The sequence below is a fragment of the Phalangium opilio genome, unplaced genomic scaffold (genome assembly GCF_054372755.1).
Source record: "Phalangium opilio isolate 3A_F unplaced genomic scaffold, DU_Popi_V2 ptg000045l_1, whole genome shotgun sequence".
NCBI classification, from domain to species: Eukaryota; Metazoa; Arthropoda; class Arachnida; order Opiliones; family Phalangiidae; genus Phalangium; species Phalangium opilio.
In genome coordinates, this window is record NW_028324168.1 from 5,705,599 (window position 1) to 5,725,524 (window position 19,926).

General features: G+C 36.7%; 1 protein-coding gene across 1 annotated transcript; it reads right to left on the reverse strand.

Moving 5' to 3' along the window:
• Nucleotides 1–7,862: 7,862 nt before the first annotated feature.
• Nucleotides 7,863–19,491, reverse strand: LOC149677053 (uncharacterized). Its single transcript, XM_089838583.1, has 24 exons — nt 17,031–19,491; nt 16,670–16,965; nt 16,257–16,580; nt 16,053–16,182; nt 15,874–15,983; nt 15,580–15,794; nt 15,311–15,489; nt 15,060–15,238; nt 14,906–15,009; nt 13,471–13,645; nt 13,282–13,403; nt 13,004–13,218; nt 12,699–12,959; nt 12,133–12,641; nt 11,942–12,075; nt 10,033–10,337; nt 9,668–9,972; nt 9,283–9,606; nt 9,086–9,215; nt 8,895–9,004; nt 8,603–8,817; nt 8,350–8,528; nt 8,097–8,275; nt 7,863–8,003 (listed from the first exon to the last, which is right to left on the reverse strand). Exons 1-24 carry the CDS (start codon nt 17,271–17,273, stop codon nt 7,898–7,900), a joined length of 5,049 nt encoding a protein of 1,682 aa, XP_089694709.1. The 5' UTR covers nt 17,274–19,491; the 3' UTR covers nt 7,863–7,897.
• Nucleotides 19,492–19,926: the final 435 nt, after the last annotated feature.

A 19,926-nucleotide genomic window follows, 5' to 3' on the forward strand; every position in this document is an offset into this window, starting at 1 on the left:
CTCGAACGATCGAGAGACAAAAGTTCTACTCTCTATGTGTAAGTGGTCTACTAGATTTTCGATAACTAAAAAGTTTCGGTTGTATAAATAGAACCATAAGTTTATAAGTGATATGTTCCATAAGTATGACACTAACCATACAAGTTCATAATGCTAGAGACTTAATTACAGCTCGAGCTAGTTCAAGGGAGAACGACAAGCGAGAATTGATTGTCTACACTTGGTTACTTTTTCAGGACTTCCATCTATACCTATTTAGTCTGTACTAAGCCTTTGATAGCGCCTCACCAGGCGTCGCCGCTTTACCCTGAATCTATGACCTACCTCTCTCACTTCATGACAAGATCCAGCTTCTAAGTTACCAGTGACAAACTTATGGATGGAATATATCTTATGAACTTATAATAGAACGAACCACCTCTAGTTTGTCCTCGTGGAACTTTCTGAATACACAAAAATCGTTTAAATTCGTATAACCGTATCACGCGATTCGCCAAGAATAAAAAAAAAAGAGTTAGCTAAGCCTTTGCCTATAGAATGGTATGGTATAGTACGTAAAGAGAAAAGTTTGAAATTTTTCCTTGTCATACGGCCGTGGAGAGACTCGCGAAGACCCCATTTAGTAACTGGGGTTTTAGTGGAAAGAAGGTGGAACTGAGGATATACTATCCTTTGTTTTTAAACCCTTTAAGAGTAAAGGTTTCGAAACTTATTAGTTTGGGCCGCAATCAGCTGAAGTTGGTGGTAACAAATGATAAAGATGTCATCGTGCAGAAACGTGAAATGCGAGTACTTAGTTATTGCAGACGGCCGAACCTAGACTAAACCTAACCCTAACGCAACCCAGACTAAACCTGAGCCTAACCCTGAGCCTAACTCTAACGAAACCTAGACTAAACCCGAGCCTAGCAGTAACGAAACCTAGACTAAACCCGAGCCTAATCCTAACGAAACCTAGACTAAACCCGAGCCTAACCCTAACGAAACCTAGACTAAACCCGAGCCTAACCCTAACGAAACCTAGACTACACCCGAGCCTAACAATAACGAAACCTAGACTAAACCGAAGCCTAACCCTAACGAAACCTAGACTAAACCCGAGCCTAACAGTAACGAAACCTAGACTAAACCCGAGCCTAACAGTAACGAAACCTAGACTAAACCGAAGCCTAACCCTAACGAAACCTAGACTAAACCCGAGCCTAACAGTAACGAAACCCAGACTAACCCTAACCCTAAAGCGACCTAGACTAAACCTAAGCCTTACCCAATCTTACCTAAACACAATTGGGGGGAGGGGGCTATTATCTCCCAGACTTACTAATTACAGGGACGAATTAAACCCCAGTTAAACCCAACTTGTTTCACGAAAACGGTGCGAATATACCGTCCCTATCTGGAAAAATGTTCTCGCCTAGTAAAGACTGAGTAAAAATCGGGCTACGGAAAAGAGGGTTTGTCAGTGGGGGATGGGAAGGGGTAAAGCGAGAGAGACGTCTCAATTGACGTTGGAATCTCCACCCCCGATAAAGTTGCGTGTGACCCCGCTGGTATCGAAAGATAAAAAGAAAAAGAGACCTAGAACCTCGACGGACGTATACGGAAGAGAGAAGAGAGAAAGGAAGGAAGAGAAAAAAATCTTTCTCTCTCTCTCTCTCTAAGGTTGGTTGGGGTTTTCTAACAACTCTGGCACTATAGTACAGGGAATAAAGGTTGTGTAAAGGGTCCCATGCCTGGGTTTGGCGCGAACCAAGCGTCTCTCTCTGTGTCTTTTGGCGACGTGTTTGCTCCCAAGAGAATCTTGGCCGATCACGCACAGCGCGGGAGTTGCACGGAGATCCCGAGTAAGGTCCCCACCCCTCGTTTACTGTCTTTCTAACGCGTCCCATTTCAAACTCCTTATTACCCCTTGCCAAAATAAGACTATTTTCTCGTCACAGACACGCATTTGCTCCTACTAGACTCTTCCCTCCTCTCTCTCTATCCTTTTTATGGACGGTACGTACACCTCTGCCCCGTAAGGTTGTACTGTACAATCGCGTATCAGAACATAAAAAGGTTCAGCCGATATCAGAGGTTATAAATACATGATTTTTGGAAAACGTGAAGGGTTTAAGAAACTTATTGGAAAACACTGCAGCGCACTAGACGTTTTTACACTTCAAAGTTTAAATATTGCTTCCTTTTATCTATCAAGGTGGCGCTATTTTAGGGGGGGACTTTAGGTTGTATTTTATGGTCTAGATTTTTATTCGTTTTGTTTATCCCTCCATCTTAATTACTTAAATCAATCTTAAATTTATAAAAAAGAAACCATCACCTATCCAAAATCGTTACACTCACCAATTTTGAAGAAATGTAGCTAACGTAGTTTCCCAGACACAAAAACGTTTGATTGTAGATTTGTCCATAACATCGGTCAAGTTCTGTCAGTTAACACGAGGATTGATACACCAGTGTAATCCATAGGTTTTTCGCAAAGAAGCAGACGAAAAAATCCATAAATCCGTCCACACATTCCTCAAAGATTTCTAGAAAACGAGCAGCAACAATCAATATTAGTATCTTCTTAAGATAGAACGTTCTTTGCTGTATAAGATCAAAGAAGTAAGTTAAACGCAAAGTTAGTAATCATACCAATCTCTTTGTTAAGAGTTCCTACATGGATGGACAAAGGTTGCGCGGGAAAAAACTTCCACGCTCTATACTATAAGCAATAGACAAGACTGGCTACCAACGCTGGAAAGCATTGAGTGAAGAATTAGTAGTACTGGACATAAGAAAAAACACACGCGAACGTAATTTTTTTCCTTAGCGTTGCCTGCTAGAAAACCTTAGGAAAAGGCTGACCTTCGAACACCAACAAGCTAAACTACTTTCCTTAATTATAAATCATTGAACAACGCAATAGATCTTAAGCCTAATTTGAAATTAAAAATTTTAAAAACACGTGATTTTTCTCGTGTCAAAAACTCCAAAGATCTTACATACACGTTTTTACTTCAATTTTATCTACTTGTAATTGTGTGGGATGGTTTGAGAGGGCAAAAAAAAAACGCCAGCAAGTTATGTCATATAACATTTCCCCCCAAAATGTCCCTCAAATTCTTTTCCTACTAACATGGGGGCCAGCTCCTTGTCTTCCCCCAACCCCAACCCCACCCGCATCGTTCCTTTGGGCACTTCCGTTTCCGGTGATCTATGGTCAGCTTCGGGGGCCAGAAATGTCTCGTACAGTCTTCCATCAAAATCGCGTCTCTCGATTATTTTCCATTGGGGTTTATGGTTAGGCTTAGCTACTTTATACCACTAGTATACGGTCGAGGCATATACTCCAGAAAATGGCTAGATGGATTCGGAGCTAGCAATATCAATACCTAAATGGACCGATATTTTATCCTACATCAATCAATAATAGACCAATCATCGAATACGATTCTCTGGATTCGGAGGGGCCTAATTTGAAAAGCCATATCTCTTTTCAGTTTTGATTACAAGGAAGTTAATGGCTTTTGGTTATATTAGTCCCGATTGAAGAGAAAATTAAACTCAAGAGAAGATGAAACCTAAGCCTATTTTACAAATATATATATTTCTCAATTAGGCTTAGAGCTTACCAAAAATATTCATTATCTCAAAAGGCCTATTTTTCTTACATAATCTTTAAATATTTATTTGACCTTTGACTCTTTCTAGATTCTGTCTCGTATTTCTTGAATAAAAACTGGGAAAAATTACAAGAAAAATTTGTGTTTCGTCCGTCATGCATGGAGCTGCAGTTAAGCCTAACTTTCTTAAGAAGTTAAGAAACATCTTGTAGGCCTTTGCGCAGTTTTTATCCGGGCAATTTCACTCTCAAGTTTCCGGAAGTTCTTTTCTCATGCGCAGTTATAAAAAAAGAGGGGGAAGGCTATAGCTGTAGAGTCCCTAAAAAACATTTTTTTAAGGGTCCTCCTTCCAAACCATAAATTTTTGCCCCTTTACGGGCGTTTGGTCTCATGTCAAGTTTTCATTTTAATTTCTTTATTTCTCATACTATACTATACTATAGGGTTTGCAATTTTTTAGGCTAAATAAATGGATCTTAGCCCTAACGAAAAGAGCGAAAAACAGACAAAACATTCTGCTGAATACAGAAGCTTGTCTCTAAGCCTAAATTCATTCTAAAAGGAACTGTAAAAACCTACATTCACTCTAGTAAATTAGGCTTAAGTAATTTGTAAACTCGTGCCAACTAACCAAATGTTACAACTAGCTCTTTCACCAAGCCTTGGCAATGAATATATAACAAAAATTAGGCCTAACTAACTATGAAGACGCGGCCTTTCAGAAAATCTAATCAACTTCAAGAAGCTAATGAACATCCTCCGGCATTTTGTATATATACCACTTTCGCGGCAAAAAAACACAACTAAACATATAAGACCCAAAACTTGATTTGACAGCAATTACCCTAACACTAACAATAAAAAGAAAATTTCGGAACAAATAATAGAAGCAGTACTAGTTTCGTATTTTTGGTAAAATCTATTGTATTTCTTTTAAACCTTAAGCCTTGGCGAAAACTTAAAAAAAAAAAGGAAAACTCAAAATGCGTGGCTGCATTAAGTTTTTAAAATTTAAAGCTAAAAATGCTTCCCATATTTAAGCCGCTAACTTTGAGAGCTTATTTCTCATGGGACCCTTTTTACCGTGACATTATAAAGACTTAAAAGGTTACCGACCTTTTCTTCTAAGTCTAAAATTCAATACACTTTAGAAACGTCAAAAAATCTAAAATTTGTCAAGTTCAATTTCAGAGGTTTTTACTGTACTGATTCGATGATATTTTTTAAAACTGTCTAGATAAATAATACGTAATTGATGGATAGTTTGAAAGTTATTTAAAATTAATCTCTTTTAAAGAATGGAGATTGAAATATTAATATTTAATTAAATACTTTAAAAAGAAAATAAATTTGTTTGTATTCACTAAGAATTAATAAAAAAGAAGAAAAGAAATAACGTTATTTAAAAATCTAATTCAAAAACCATCGCTTGGGAATTAGAAAAAGTATTCAGTTTGCAATCTTCTTTAAAACGTCCTTCATCATTAACTTCCTTGTATGTTCTGGTTTTTTTATTTTAAATAAATTTTTTTTAACTTGCAGCGGTAACGTTTCTAACAATGAATGTTATACCCAAGGGTTGAAAAGGTTTCGTTCGTACTAACTTTCTATTTAGATATTTTTATTTAATAATATATTTGCCCCTAGATGCTGGCTTTGCCCTGAGCACTGAAGTGAGGTAAGAGAAACATTTCTACAGGGGCTCGTAGGAAATACATGGCGAGGTTTCACCCTAAATGTCGGCTGCTCCAAATGACTTTGAAAATTTTAAAAACTAAAACTCTATTAGATATACTTAATTTTTTTAATCTAAATTATGCATCTATAATTTAAAATTGTACCCTATATTTTAGCAAAAATTGTTTGATTGCTAAACCTAATAATTAAATTTAAAATATTTTTTAAAAAATGCTTAAAAATTCCTCATGTTACTCTCTCGCTAAATTTAAAATTTTAAGCCTAAATTATCCATGTATTTGAAACATTAAACATTTAAAAATCTTCCCAGTGTAGCTTTTTAAACCTTAGTTTTAAGCCTACAGTACCTAAATCGCTTTCTAAACCTCAATTTTAATCCTAAAATTACCTGAATCGCTTTTTAACCCTTTAATTTAAGCCTAAAGTACCTAAACATCCATATAAAGCTCAATTTTAAACCTACAGTACTGGAGTCACTTTCAAAACAATAATTTTAAGCCTAAAATGCGAACTAAACCAAGCCGTACGTCCCAAACCCAAGACTTGAGTCCATGTTGGGGTTGAAAAAAGATGGCCACCCTAATTAAGGGTTAGAGAAACTAGCATGGGGCTAAAAAAAGAAAGAAAGAAATACTTTTCTGGTGAGGGGCAAAAAGGGGGGATGGGAAGAGTAAGAAGGTCTGTCGTAATTAGGAAAACGTCGACCCTAGAAAACATATTCCAGCAGTCTCTATTTTACTCCTGTACCTTTTTACGTTAGCGCCGGGAGTTCAGAAAAAAAGGAAATGCAGTGAGAAAGTGCACACCAAGGCTTAAAATCCTAAGAAATTTCTACAAAGCTACACGCTATCGTGCCCTTTATCCTCTAGCGGAAGCCCCGAAGCAATTTGCCAAGCTATCCTCACCCATAAACGTGATATCCCACACTACCCACTGGCTTTTGGTCGGCGGTAAATGGGCTAACAGTGTTCAGGGACACCAAGGGCATTTTTTTCATTTTAAACCTAAAACCCAGAACCACCCTGAAACCACGCGTACTTTCAATCGATTAAAACATAAAGAGGGTTGTTTTTTTAATTGATATTATAAATTTGACCAGAGAAGTTTAAGGTACACTAGTTACCCCCTCATTTGCGTTCCTGTATGTTGTCCTTCTGGAAACCGATGCAGGTCCCCAGCTGATGGAGGTGGCTGTAAAACCGCGTCCTAACCATACATTAAACTGTCAGAAGGGCGGTGAGATGGCGGGGAGAACTTGGGTGTTTCGCGCGTAAAATTTATAATTTTTCTACGTAGGTATACTTAAGGTGTTCTGACTAAAACCGTGCTTGAAGCTTGCCAAGGCTTAAGCCTAATTTTCAATTTGTCCAGCGCGTGAAGAGAAAATTAAAACTTGTCTCTATCAGTGTGTTAACACAACTATGGACTCGCGTGCCAAGTTTACTAAGCCTAAAGTTAAGTTTAAGAACTGTTTTCGCATACCAACGGTGTAGAATATTTGCTAAGCCTATTTTGACCTACAGTAATCCTAATTCAAATCTAATAAAATTCGGCAACACATCAGAAAAAAAATTTGTAATCCTAAAAGCTGTGTTAAATTGAATTTATAACCCATTAGAATTCCGCAGAAACATAAAAAATAACACTGTAAATCTTCAAGTCGCTAAGCCTAACCACTGAGAAACATTTCTTAAAGTCCAACTAAAAACCATTTAGATAACACGGGAAAAGAAAATGGCCATAAAATTAATTAAAATTAACTATACCATAACCCGTTAAATTTGACCCCTATAAAAGTCACGAGGTAAAGGTCTTTTAAAAACATACGAAAAGGGAGCATGACACACTCTTTCGTTAGTTTGGGGCCTTATACCATTAGGTTACGTAGACTAAGCGTTATTAATAGACCTTTTTGTACCCCAACTAGAAGCGAAGGGAAAGAGTGAGAGAGAGACACAAAAAGTACCTTGATGGGAAGTTAATGTCTAAGGTGGTACAAGCTTTTCCCATTGCAGAGATAATTTCCCGCCAAAAATCCTTTAGCGCGCGCTATCGCCTACAGTGTAGACTCGAGAAATAAAATTGAAGGGGGATCCCAACATCCTATCGCTAGCTTTTAGGTTTAAAAACGTGGATGGGTGATAGACTCAAAGCAAGGAGAGAGAGAGAGAGAGTCATTCGGAAATCGGGAAATCAAAATTTTACGTCTGGGAATTACCCAGCTAGGGTTGGCCGATATAGTTGGCTAAATTGGTCTGTAAGGTTTTAAAAGCCATGGGGGAATCTGTACGAGAGAAGTTTGCTAAGCCTAACTCGACTGTGAAATACAAATTGCCGCGTGATTCTGTTACACACCTTGATTTTAGAGGCTTATTGCGGTGCTAGGCCTATTTCTAGGCGGGAAACATTCCACCATTCCCGCAATTTTTATACGGTTCCACCAAAATATATAGAACGTGTTTAAAATTATAATTCAATCTTTATTAAGATTATAATGAACACAATAAAATGTGTATTTAACACTTTTCACATATAATGTAAAGAAAATATTTTACTGCACAACAGTATTAAGTTTTAATGGTTTAATGTTCTTAAGCTTGGCATGATTCATCCACGTTAGGCTTAGCGAAACCGCGATTGTCAAGACCTAAATGCAGTCCCTTCTCATTACAAGATTGATCCTTAACCGCGGTTTTCCTAGTAGACCAATTTATATTTTGTTAGTACGTAAGCCTTGTCTGATATATAAATTGAGTGTTAGTTTATAGTTTAGTAATGAATTTGTCTTACCGTGAGTTGAAAATGGGACAGAAACACATGCCTTGATCCAAACCAAACTTGTCAGCGTCTTGAACAGTTTGCGGAAGTGGTTGATTGAGAGTTTCCGGTAACCAAAGTGTCATGACGCCAGCAAATATTGCCAAGGTACTGAAGACAAACGCTGGTAGAGCTGGTGTAGTTTTTGCCGCCTGAATATCGTGTAAAAACATTCTTAAGCCTTTGTTCGTTTAAGCCTAATTAATGTACAAAGTATTTGACTTACCGATATTATGAATGGAGCGACGCTGGTGCCAATATCACCAAGCATTCTCATCAGACATACGCCACGCCCACGTATCGTCGTAGGCAACAGCTCAAGAACCAGTTGAAGAAATATGTTATATGGCAAACTGAAAATGCTACGAACAATGATACTGACTGAGAATGTCACCCAAATTGAATCTAGTAAACAAGAAAAAATAATTAGACATTAAACTTCGTTAGGCCTAGTTTTTAAGCCTAAATTAAAAATCTACCTGAATTTATATACGATGTTGCGGGTCCAATAACACCTGCAAGCGCAAGGCTTACGATAATCGGCAAACGGCGTCCTATTCTATCCACCATTGACAAATGCAAAAAAGAAACGGGAATTTCCAAAAGCGAACCAAGGCTGTAGATAAGGTAAACTTGAGAACCGGATGTTGATTGGCTAAGATTAACACCGTGGTATGACATGCAGATAAAAACCCTGCTCATACATTTAAAAATATAATTTTAAGAGTTGTGCTTAAAAATAGATAAGAATATGAAAGAAAACTCAATTACCATCCGCAAAACATCATCATCGTGCGCATTCTTAAATTTGGGGTTGCCACCAAAGAAATGGTTGTCTTTAGGAAGCCATCTGGTTTCGCGGTAGAGATTTTAGGTTGGGCCTAAAATTATAACAAATTAATAGATTAGAAATTCACTAAATTAATTGCTAAGTAATTAAACCTAATTTAACACAAACTTACCAATATCAAAGTATTGAAAAACGATTCGTCGTAAGTCCCATTGATTTTCGATATTTTAACAAGTTCTGATTTTGCCCGCTCGATGTCGTCACGACCTATTAACCAACTTGGAGATTCTGGTACCCACCATCTACGAAGGGATATTTGAATTTAAAAAACAACGAACACAACACCATTAATTTAATTAATTAACTTACATTAACAAGGGGAGAACTATTACGACCGGGCTAGAAGATATAAATAAGAGTATCCTCCAGTCACGGATAAGATAGGCTATCCATGGAAAAACTACAGCCAAGCTCAACCAAGAGATGTTGCTAGTGACTGCAACTGCTTTGCGATTTTTGACACCACTCAATTCAAGGACCAACGTGTAACAGGCACTTTGCATTGGTAGTGCCGACATGCCGGCCAAAAGGCGGGAAAAAGCGAATGTGGGATAATTTGGCGCGAAAACTGACAGGATGTGAGAAAGACCGAGTGTCGTGGCGAAGAATCCGGTGGTGAACTTGCGACCAAAACTGTTGGAAGATTAGGCTTAGGATTATTTATAATTAGGCTTAACGGTCGGATTAAACTCACCGATCTAAAATGAATCCAGCAATCAAGTACCCAATGGTTGACCCAATCCAGTAGCAAGTCTGGGCGAAAGACACTTTCCAACTATCTTGGCAGACCCAATTGTTTTCGCTAGCCACAGTTTCATACAGAACGGAGTAATCATACTCCCATGATTCGCAAGCTACAGAATCAATAGTCGGAAGCACGGTGACGTCACTAGTATCTGTACCACCATCAAAGAATTGCCCCATCCCGAAAAAGGCCGCCAAGTACACGGGAAATCCACGAGCAGGAAGATAAGTCTTAATCGCAGTTTGTACAGCACTCTGTACACAGACAAATGAAAGATCATGCAACACTAGAAGACATGTAAAAAAAAAACTTACATCGGAAGCGATCTTTGGCATAGAATTTGACCAATCACATTGTCCTGCAAAGACATTCTGCGCAATGGCCGTGGTCGCGTTGTAAGGACCCTGACACTTATGGTCCGGTACCAAAAGCATGAATAATTGTCCCCAGTAACTCATGGAACCGAAGACGTCAACCAAAGCAAAGAAACCAAACATCAGAAGTTTCTGAAATTTTCCAAAATCTCCAACTCGCGTCAGGACGGTATTGAAGTCCATCATGATTCCAAGTCTCCGGTCTCCTTCGGGAACTGTCTCGTAGCACTTTGATCCTCGCAACTCTTGTATAGTTATGACTTATAGGGGTCATCTCTACGTTTATATACCTCGTGCTTATCAGTTAATTGGCGCAACTGAATTTATGTAGATCACGCTCTACAAATGTCACGAGTCTTCAATTATAGGTCTTTCTATCACCTTTATTACCCTGATTAACAACTTGAACCGGTACGACCTGGTTCAGACCATCTCGAGCAATTGTAAATTTACCGTTCGTTCGCATTGGTTTAATGAAAACTTCGTTTCATCTTGATAAGCTGGGAAGAGATAATAGTAAGCTTTATCTTTTAACTGATAAAACGTCCTCGGTCTGAACGAACCTATTAATTAGCGAGTATTTATGATTACCTTTTTACGATTACAAAAGCGGAGATGAACTTTTTTTTTTTATTTTTTTGATGACGCCGTTTAAATAAAGGTTCCTTATTCCAACCGGACAGTTTTATGACAAGCGGTATTATAAAACACTCTTTGTGTTACATTATAGCAGGAGTTCATAATAGCCCGAAGTACGAAACTGGTTAAAAAGCCCGTAACAACAAAGTTTCGCCGTAAAGCTCAGCGGATTCATACACCGCTTAACTCCCAAAGAAATAGTTACCCCATTTTTTAGCGCCCACGCGCATTAACTTACACACTTCCGCTTTAGCACTATTTTTATCTTGTGATTTTGGGAGCGAAAATGGCTCACGTCTGCTTCTGTCGGTACGGTGTAAATTAAGCCTTGGCTAAGAAGTTGGCTTTTAGTCGGGGTTTCTAGTTTTCTACAAAACATTTAAACGATCGTCAATGATGTTTTGTTGTGGTATGTGTGAGTGAGAATTCCGTGCTTAAATTAAAACGGTTTGGACAAATTTATGCGCGGTATCTATAATATAAGAATTGCAACGTGTTTCTACGTCCATCATATCGCCATTTTTCTTTTCGACGGAGGTCCCAGCCAACGGAAGTTTTGGAACGAAAACCAAGGAGCATAGATACCACTACGATATACTGTAAAGTTGTATGTCCATAAACAGGCTAATCCATTCTATGCGCAACGACAGAATCTTGTTGTTCGCGATTTTTACCATTAGATCTATGGCCAGTTTCATACTTCCTGATTATAGTGAATGTTGAAGGAACCATCATCGAAAAATTATATTATACAGGGTGGTTGGCATAAATTGAGGCGTTGATGTTCTTTGGGAAATCGATTTTGAGTCGAAAATGTTCTATACTTCTATCTCCATTTTGATTGCCCTAAGGTACACTGTTTTCGAGTTAAGATTGCATCTAGAGTATTTTACGGACGACCCCTTAAATTTAATTAAGAAACTGAAAGACAATGATTAGCCTACAACGTTTATCCAATTAAAACAAAGACAAACATTGAAATTCGTTTCAATTTGGAAATTACAAAATAATAAAACTATTAAGAGTATGTAAAACTTTTATTAAAAGTATATAACCAATTTTGAACAAAAAAATACCCCTACCTTATTAAATTACATTTAAGCAGTGCATTTAAAATCAAAATCTCCCTTTTTTTTGTACACGTACATAGCCATGACAATAATGAACACTGTGGTACCGACATACGTAAGGACCGGTGAGGTCTTTCTACTTGATTCCCAGATTTTTGTAAAGACGTTGGCCAAATCCATAGTAATGGCGAAATTAGTCAAATGGTTGCAAGTACATGTCGTATGGGTTAAATTAGTCTCCACAATCCAACATCCGTCGACTTCCCAGTTTTTACTGTTGTACAGAAAAAGCTATTTTGTTAAGTTTAAGCATAAGTTTACATCGACTTACGTATTGTAATCCCAATATGAGCAAACCGGGTTTTTGGACGAACTATTTTTATGCGCAACAGTGAATGTGACATTATTTGAAAGGGGTATTGACGCAGTTTCGTTTTCAAACAAATTAATGCTCAAAATCGCGCTGTTTATTGCTCTATTTTCGGTTCGGTTCTTGAAGGAGTTTTCGCCCCTCACGACAAGAACATCTTGCATATTCCATAAAGTCGTGAATAAGACGAAGGTATATTCACCTTGCGTATCTTGAGATGGTAGGTCATTTTCGAAACCGGAAGGAAGGGTTAAGATTACGTCCCTATTTGTTGAACTGTTATCGGATAAGGTAAATGATAGATTTTTATCCGTGTACCAGCCCTTTTCTCTCTTGATTGCTTGCAAAAAGACGTTGTCTTTAGCAATGGTGTGGTTAGACAATTCGGAATCGTTCATAGCTTGGATTAACGCGAATCCTGTTGACTTGAAGGATGCCATCGAGGTTTCGGCAGTTTTAACACGTTCTTCCTATATTGGTGTTCAATTTTTATTTACGTGTGGTCACGCTTCTGATATCTAACTGACCTCGGGTATGTCCGTCCATATTTCCACGTCATTTAAAAAGGAATCCATTATATCAGCTACGGAGTCCGTTACGTTTTCAACTACATCCAACCATTCCTCATTAGTATAATTGCCTTCCGATTTAACCAATGAGGTAGTAACGTTTCCCAGAACGTCAGAAATAGCTATGACATCACCACCCGCTTTAGATTGTGAAGCGGCGTTCAATAAAGTGTTGTACGTTCCAGGAATGTCCGATGAGTTCAACTTTATATTCAAATGCTGATTAAAATGCAAAGTTAATTTAAACTATAAGTATTTCTTACGGAATTTAATAGTTCTTCGACGTGTTTTGATATACAACCACTTAAATCAGGTGTTTTTGGGAACCATTTAGCGCTAGTGATATCGCAAGACCATTTAGCGTTGCCTGTTGTGTCGCCTGGACATTTCTGTACTACAATTTTATTATCGCAAGTAGCGTTCCAAGTTAAGCCGCGAGCATAAATGGTCTCGCAACATGTGGTGACCTTTGTATCGCCTTTTTTTTAAATATTGATAAGTGTAAATTTACGTATCTGAACTTAGTAATCCTAAAACTGACCTGTATCAACCACAAGGCAGTAAAACGGTAACATATCGTTGCTGCTGAACATTGCGTTTAAGAGTTGAAGTGTTCCAAAAACCTCTTGTATGTGAACTCCAGCATTTTCAGCTTCAGGAGTCCTGTAGTTATAAAACAGACTCTTTCTTTTCTTTTTTTAAAAAAGATACTCAAAAGGGTATACTTTACTCCTTTTTGCAATCCAGATCTAATGACCAAACTTTAATGTTTTCGCCCAATTTGAAAAGTCCTTTGGTATCCAAGACTATTCTATCCTTATCAATTTTAATCAGGCAAGCTAATTCACCATTAAGTTTTTTACATGTCTCCCTCGCGTCTGACCACGTTTTAAATTCGGAGTGAACTATATACACCATAAATGAAACATTCTTAGACAAATTAAGGTCCAGTTGGAAAAGGCTCCCCATAGTTTAATTAAAAAAGATTATCAATTCTTACACGTTAACTTTAATTTTGGTTTAACAATATCTAAAAGATGCAACACAAGAAAGGTTCGTTAGTAGTACAAAGATGTTAAAAGCGACGAGAACAAAATAATTTAAAACAATTACCTGACTGAACACAATTGAAAAACAATAATGAAAACATTACGAAATTAGGAAGGTACCAGAATAGCACCATTTCCTCACAATTATTTTATTTTAAAAGATATTACTTGGTTATTGATAACCTATTTACGATATTTCCAAGTTTAACTTTAACTCGACGAAAGTAAAGCGGCGTACTTCCTCGCGATGTCAATTTTGAAATTATTGTAACATTTCATGGTCGTCAATATAACAGCGCGATATGACTTACTTCAAAAATAATTAGTTCGCTAGCATCTACAATTCCACACACGACCATTTAAGATTCGGAGTCTAGTATTTATCCAATCAAAAGCTAATACCGTGTACAACTAACCAACCCAAAACCAATTTAAAAGAAGCAAAATCATAATTTTGATTTCACCGGTATAGTAGTAAATTAACCCGAAGTAACATGAAACGTTTCAATTTAGACTTAGCAACTGTTACCTTAAATTTGAAAAAAAAGTTCAATTTAGGCTTCCCCCCCGTGAAATGAACCATACGAATATTAATTTTCGCGCCCATTTACCCATAATTCCATATGAAACATCAACGCCTCTAACTTTGGATTAACTAACTTCGGAAGTACTAGACTATATGGGTTTGTGAGTAACAGACGCTTCTTAATTGCGCAGTTGATTTCTAACCCTAATTACCTTAGAGTTCCGATAATATTTATTTTTATCTCGAAATAAAACGTTCCGCGTAACCCTTATCAAATAGATATATGCATTAATCTACTTTTAATTTTTTTGAGATTTCAATCCGCTCAAACACTACCTGAAACTGATTCGACTATTTTTTTTATGTATAAAACATGTAGGAAAATATTGGCTGAGATTGGACAAACAACTCGTAAGCTTATATAATATCACAAAAGTTAAAACCTAATTCAATCTTTATTAAGATTCAAATAAATAACGCTTTTCACATTGTTAAACCAATGCATACATATTAATTATTTACTGCACAGCAGTATTAAATTGTTAAGCCTTAAATCGGCAGTGATTCATCAACGTTAGGCTTAGTGAAACCAGGATTATCAACGCCAAAGGCTTCTTGAACTTTCTTGTCCATACAATTTGGATCAGGTTTTCTGGTACAACGAATTCGTGTTTTGTTAGTACGTAAGCCTTGACTAGTTTTACATCATGTTAGTTTAAACGTTTAGTAAAGAAATAGGCTTACTTTGATTTGAAAATGGGACAGAAACACATGACTTGATCCAATCCAAATTCTTCGGCGTCTTGAACAGTTTGCGGAAGTGGTTGATTGAGAGTTTCCGGTAACCAAAGCGTCATGATGCCAGCAACTATTGCAAAGGCACTAAAGACAAATACTGGTAGAGCTGGTGTGGTTTTTTCCGCCTGAATTTATTTAAAAAATATTGTTAAGCCTTTGTTCTTTTAAGCCTAATTATGCACAAGTATTTGTCTTACCGATATTATGAATGGCGCGACGCTGGTGCCAATATCACCAAGCATCCTCATGAGACACACGCCACGGCCACGTAATGACGTAGGAAAGAGTTCATTGGCCAATTGAAAAAATATGTTGTAGGCCAAACTGAATATGCCACGAATGAGGATACTGATTGAGAATGTCACCCACATTGAACCTAATAAATAAATATAGTTGGTTAAACTTCAAGCTTTTCGTTAGGCCTACTTTTTTATAGATTAAATTATCTTTTTAGATCAAAGCCTACCTGAATTAATAAACGACGTTGCGGGTCCAACGACCCCAATGAGAGCAAGGCTTAAAATAATTGGCCAACGTCGTCCAACCCTATCCACTAAGAACAAGTGCAGAAAACCAACTGGTATCTCCAAAAGTGAACCAAGGCTGTAGATAAGGAAAACTTGTGAACCCGCTGAGGATTGGCTGAGATTAACTCCGTGGTATGACATGGAGATAAAAATCCTGTTCGTACATTAGAAAAACATAATAATTAGTTTAGACCTATTAATTAACGCAACAACTAATTAATAATCTAAATTACCAAGCGATAAACATCAGTAGGGTGTTTTTCCGCACATTTTGAGTTCCCACCAAAGAAATGGTAGTCTTTAGGAAGCCATCTGGTTTCGCGTTAGTTATTTTAGGTTGGGCCTAAAATCATAACAAATTAAGAGATTAGAGATGAACTAAAATAACACCAAAATAAACCTTATTTTTTACCAATTTTAAAGTATCGAAAAATGATTCGTTATAAGTTCCATTGATTTTCGATATTTTAACTAGTTCCAATTTTGCCCGCTCGTCGTCACCACGACCCATCAACCAACTCGGAGATTCTGGTACCCACCATCTACGGAGGCAAATTTGAATTTATAAAACAAGCGAACGCAACGCTAGGAATGATTTTAAAATTAATTAACTTACATTAACATGGCCATTATTACGAAGAAGGGACTGGAACATATAACAAGAATAATTCTCCAGTCCCGGATAACATAAGTCATCCATGGGAAAACAACACCTAGGCCTAACCAGTAGATTGCACTTAAAACTGCGGCAACTTTCCGTTTACTTGGACCAATTAATTCAACGACCAGGGCATAACTGGAACTTTGCATTGGTAAAGCCGACATGCCAGACAGTAGACGGCAAAAAACGAAGGCCGGATAATTTGGCGCGAAAATTGACAGGATGTGAGAAACGCCAAGTGTCGTGGCGAAGAATCCAACACTGATTTTGCGACCCAAACTGTTCAATTAGAATTAATTATGATTAAACTTTTGAACAAGCTAGTATTAGGCTTAGGGGCTCTATACTGAGAAGTAGGCTTAACTCACCTATCTAAGATGAATCCAGCAATCAAGTACCCAATGGTTGACCCAATCCAGTAGCAAGTATGGGCAAAAGTCACCTTCCAACTCTCTTGGCAAACCCAATTGTTTTCGGTAGCCACAGTTTTAAAAAGCATAGAGTAATCATACTCCCAGGATTCGCAAGTTAAAGAATCGATAGCTGGTGCTTGAGTCGCGTTATCATAAGTGACATCGTTATAGAACTGACCCATCCCGAAAAAGCTGGCCAAATACACGGGAAACCCACGAGCTGGTAGATGCGTTTCGGTATTTGTAACATTCTAAAAACCCAATAAAAATTAATTATCAATAAAACCCAAGTAGTAAATGGTCAATCAAAACTTACATTAGAGGCGAACTCAATGATGGAATTGGACCAACTACATTGTCCGGCAAAGACCCCATTATCCTCCCCGGAAGTCGAATTATAATTTCCGGCGCATTTATGGTTAGGTACCAGAAGTACGAAAATTTGTCCCCAATAACTCAGGGACCCATAAACATTAACCAAATTAAAGAAAACATACATAAGTATTTTCTGAAAACGGCCATAATCTCCAACTCGAGTTAGGACCGATGCGAAGTCCATAACTCTTTGGGAACTTATTTACACAAGTAGTACTTGTTGCTAGGGTTTCTAATTGAATTATGAACTTCCTTTGGGTCATCCTTGTCATTATATACTATACGCTTATCAGCTCAATTGGTGCAAGAGATATATTTAGATTAGTTGATAAAAATGTCTACTAATGACTTCTTCAAGTAGATTTCCCACAGGATTAACACCGTCATCATCTGAAGGAGGTAGATATTATTGAACCGGTATGACCTGGCTTCGACAAAAGTCTCCTCATGAAATATCTAAGAGGATTCGTTCGTATTAAGCTATAATTTTGTCGCTAGGTTAAAGTTATCTCGATAATCTATGGAAGCAGATAATAATAAGGGTTTTTATCTATTTAGTAAAGTTTCAATACGAACTGTCCTCTCCTTAAGAAATAATCGGTTTACGAGAATCTTTATGACGTAAAAGCTTCATCCACAATTAAATTTTAAGAGAAATAATAAATTTTAAGAGAAATAATAAATTTTTTTGCGCCGCCTTTGCGATTAACAACCGCTATGTAAATTTTATTAAGTTAACGAGATCTCCTAAATGGACAGTTTTTATGACACTCTGTTCTACTAAAAAATTATGAGAATGATATTACGTAAATTCGAGGGGAAGGTCATTATCTAAATTTTAATGAGTTTGTTAAATTGAATTAAATTTGGTGGGACTGGTAACATTGAAGTCATGTCTAAAGTCTTTGCTATCCATAATCAATGTTAAGTTTTAACCCAAACTCAAGCCCCCTTAAAGATTCTATTGGATTATTTTCATTGATTTAAAAATAATTCTAATTCAATTTATTATTATTAAAAATAAAAAAGGGTTATTTAAAGGTTATAGAATAAAGATCTACTTCACATTATGAGCTTCTGATTAACCACATCAATTAACTAGGGAAGGGCTTACCAGCTTAAACTGGTTTCAAAGATTAGTAACACTAAAACCCTTTTCAAGTATAGGCAGCAGGTGCTCGCTAAGGTTGCGATTGAATTGGGGTCAATTATAGGGTCCTTTTGCCCGCCCCTTGATGATTACCCATCTCTTGATGATTACCCATCTCTTGTTGCTCTAGAAAAAGATTCCTTCATTGTTACGAATCAATTTAGGGCTAAAACCTTTTTGCGAAATTGCCTTTGTTCAAAAGAACTTAGTAAACAGCGGATTTTCGCGGAAAATTTTGTAAATGCCTTTCACCATGTCAAACCTGAGCAAATAAATGGCCGTGAACAAAATGAAATTGACAGGTTAAAGGTTAAGGTAGAGTGTGTAAAGTGGGGCCGTACTTTTGCCAAAAATATGCAGGAAAAAAGGGGGAAAATAAATTTCATTCTTTCTTAGAAAAATTCGAAAACTCGTAGGCCTTTCTTTGGAAATGTGTCAAAGGTTATTAGAGCTTAGTTTATTTTATGGGGGAAAACCGAGAGGATAAACAATAACAATGAGTTTAAGTATACTTTAAGATACGGAAGTAATATGGTTACAATATTGAGTACATCCGTAAAAATCGAAAGTAAATTTAAATTTAAATTTTTTATAAAAATTAATATTTTTTTGGTAATTATTTCGCTTCCGTCTTTAAAGTGTTGGATTTGATTGTAAAAATAACAATAATAGTGAATGTTCCCTCGAGGAAAACCCCTAAATATTTTAAACGCATTTATATCCTTTTGAAAAATATCCGAAATTTCAAATAAAATAACTACAGCTGTCAAAAATAAATTTGTGAAGGGGTAAATACGAATTCGGCCACGTACTTGAGGAATTTATAAAAACATATTTTCCTTGCAAGCTATAGTTGATAACGGTCTTAATAAATCAGGTTTAAACGGGATCTAAGCAGATCAATTGTGATATACATATTTGTATTGAAAGATAAGATAGGTATTGATAATTTCTACGTTATAGGAAATTGATCCCTGATCATTTATTATTAGTTGTTTTTAATTATGTATCGAATGGTCATTTGTTTATTAATTAAAACATACTTCAAGAATAAAAGGTTTGGTTAGATTTTATTAAGCCTGATATTTGGAACACTATTAAGTTACTATTAAGCCTAACTTTTCAGACATAATTAGGCCACTATTAAGCCTAATTTTTAACACTAAACCTAACACACTTGACTGAACTTAAATCAAGTGAAATAACTTCAAATCATTTGAACAAGAAGTAAGAAATTATACAAGATCCTATAGCTTAAAGGGAAGATAAACGTTAGTTGAATATGAAACAATTTAAACCATTTCTGCTCACTACCTAAATCTAAAATTAGAATTAAGCGATATCTTCCCTTTTAGCCCTAAGAAAAAATTCAGATAAAGAGAATTGAATATTTCTAACTCACAAAAAGAGTATCTCAATCCCGAAAAACGGAGGGTCACTCTCTCTTTATCAAAATCGCGTGAGGCATGATATAGAAAAATATATATATATATATATATAATAAAAGTGCAAACCCGTGCTTGTAAAAATGGGTATCTGTCAGCGTATTGTTGAAAAATGATTAATTTACTAGCTTCAAGTAAGAACGTTTCTAACTCGGGACCCAACTGGAATTACCAAACGGGTTTAGACTCCTTTAAATTGAAATCTTAAGTGATGTTACCCACTACATAACCAAAAGAAGGGA

Coding starts and splice junctions, on each gene's coding strand:
- LOC149677053 (XM_089838583.1), bottom strand. CDS start 17,273: ATGGACTTCGCATCGGTCCTAACTCGAGTTGGAGATTATGGCCGTTTT. Junction 16,966..17,030: donor TCATTGAGTTCGCCTCTAAT/GTAAGTTTTGAT, acceptor TTGGGTTTTTAG/AATGTTACAAATACCGAAAC. Junction 12,076..12,132: donor TCATATTGGGATTACAATAC/GTAAGTCGATGT, acceptor TCTGTACAACAG/TAAAAACTGGGAAGTCGACG.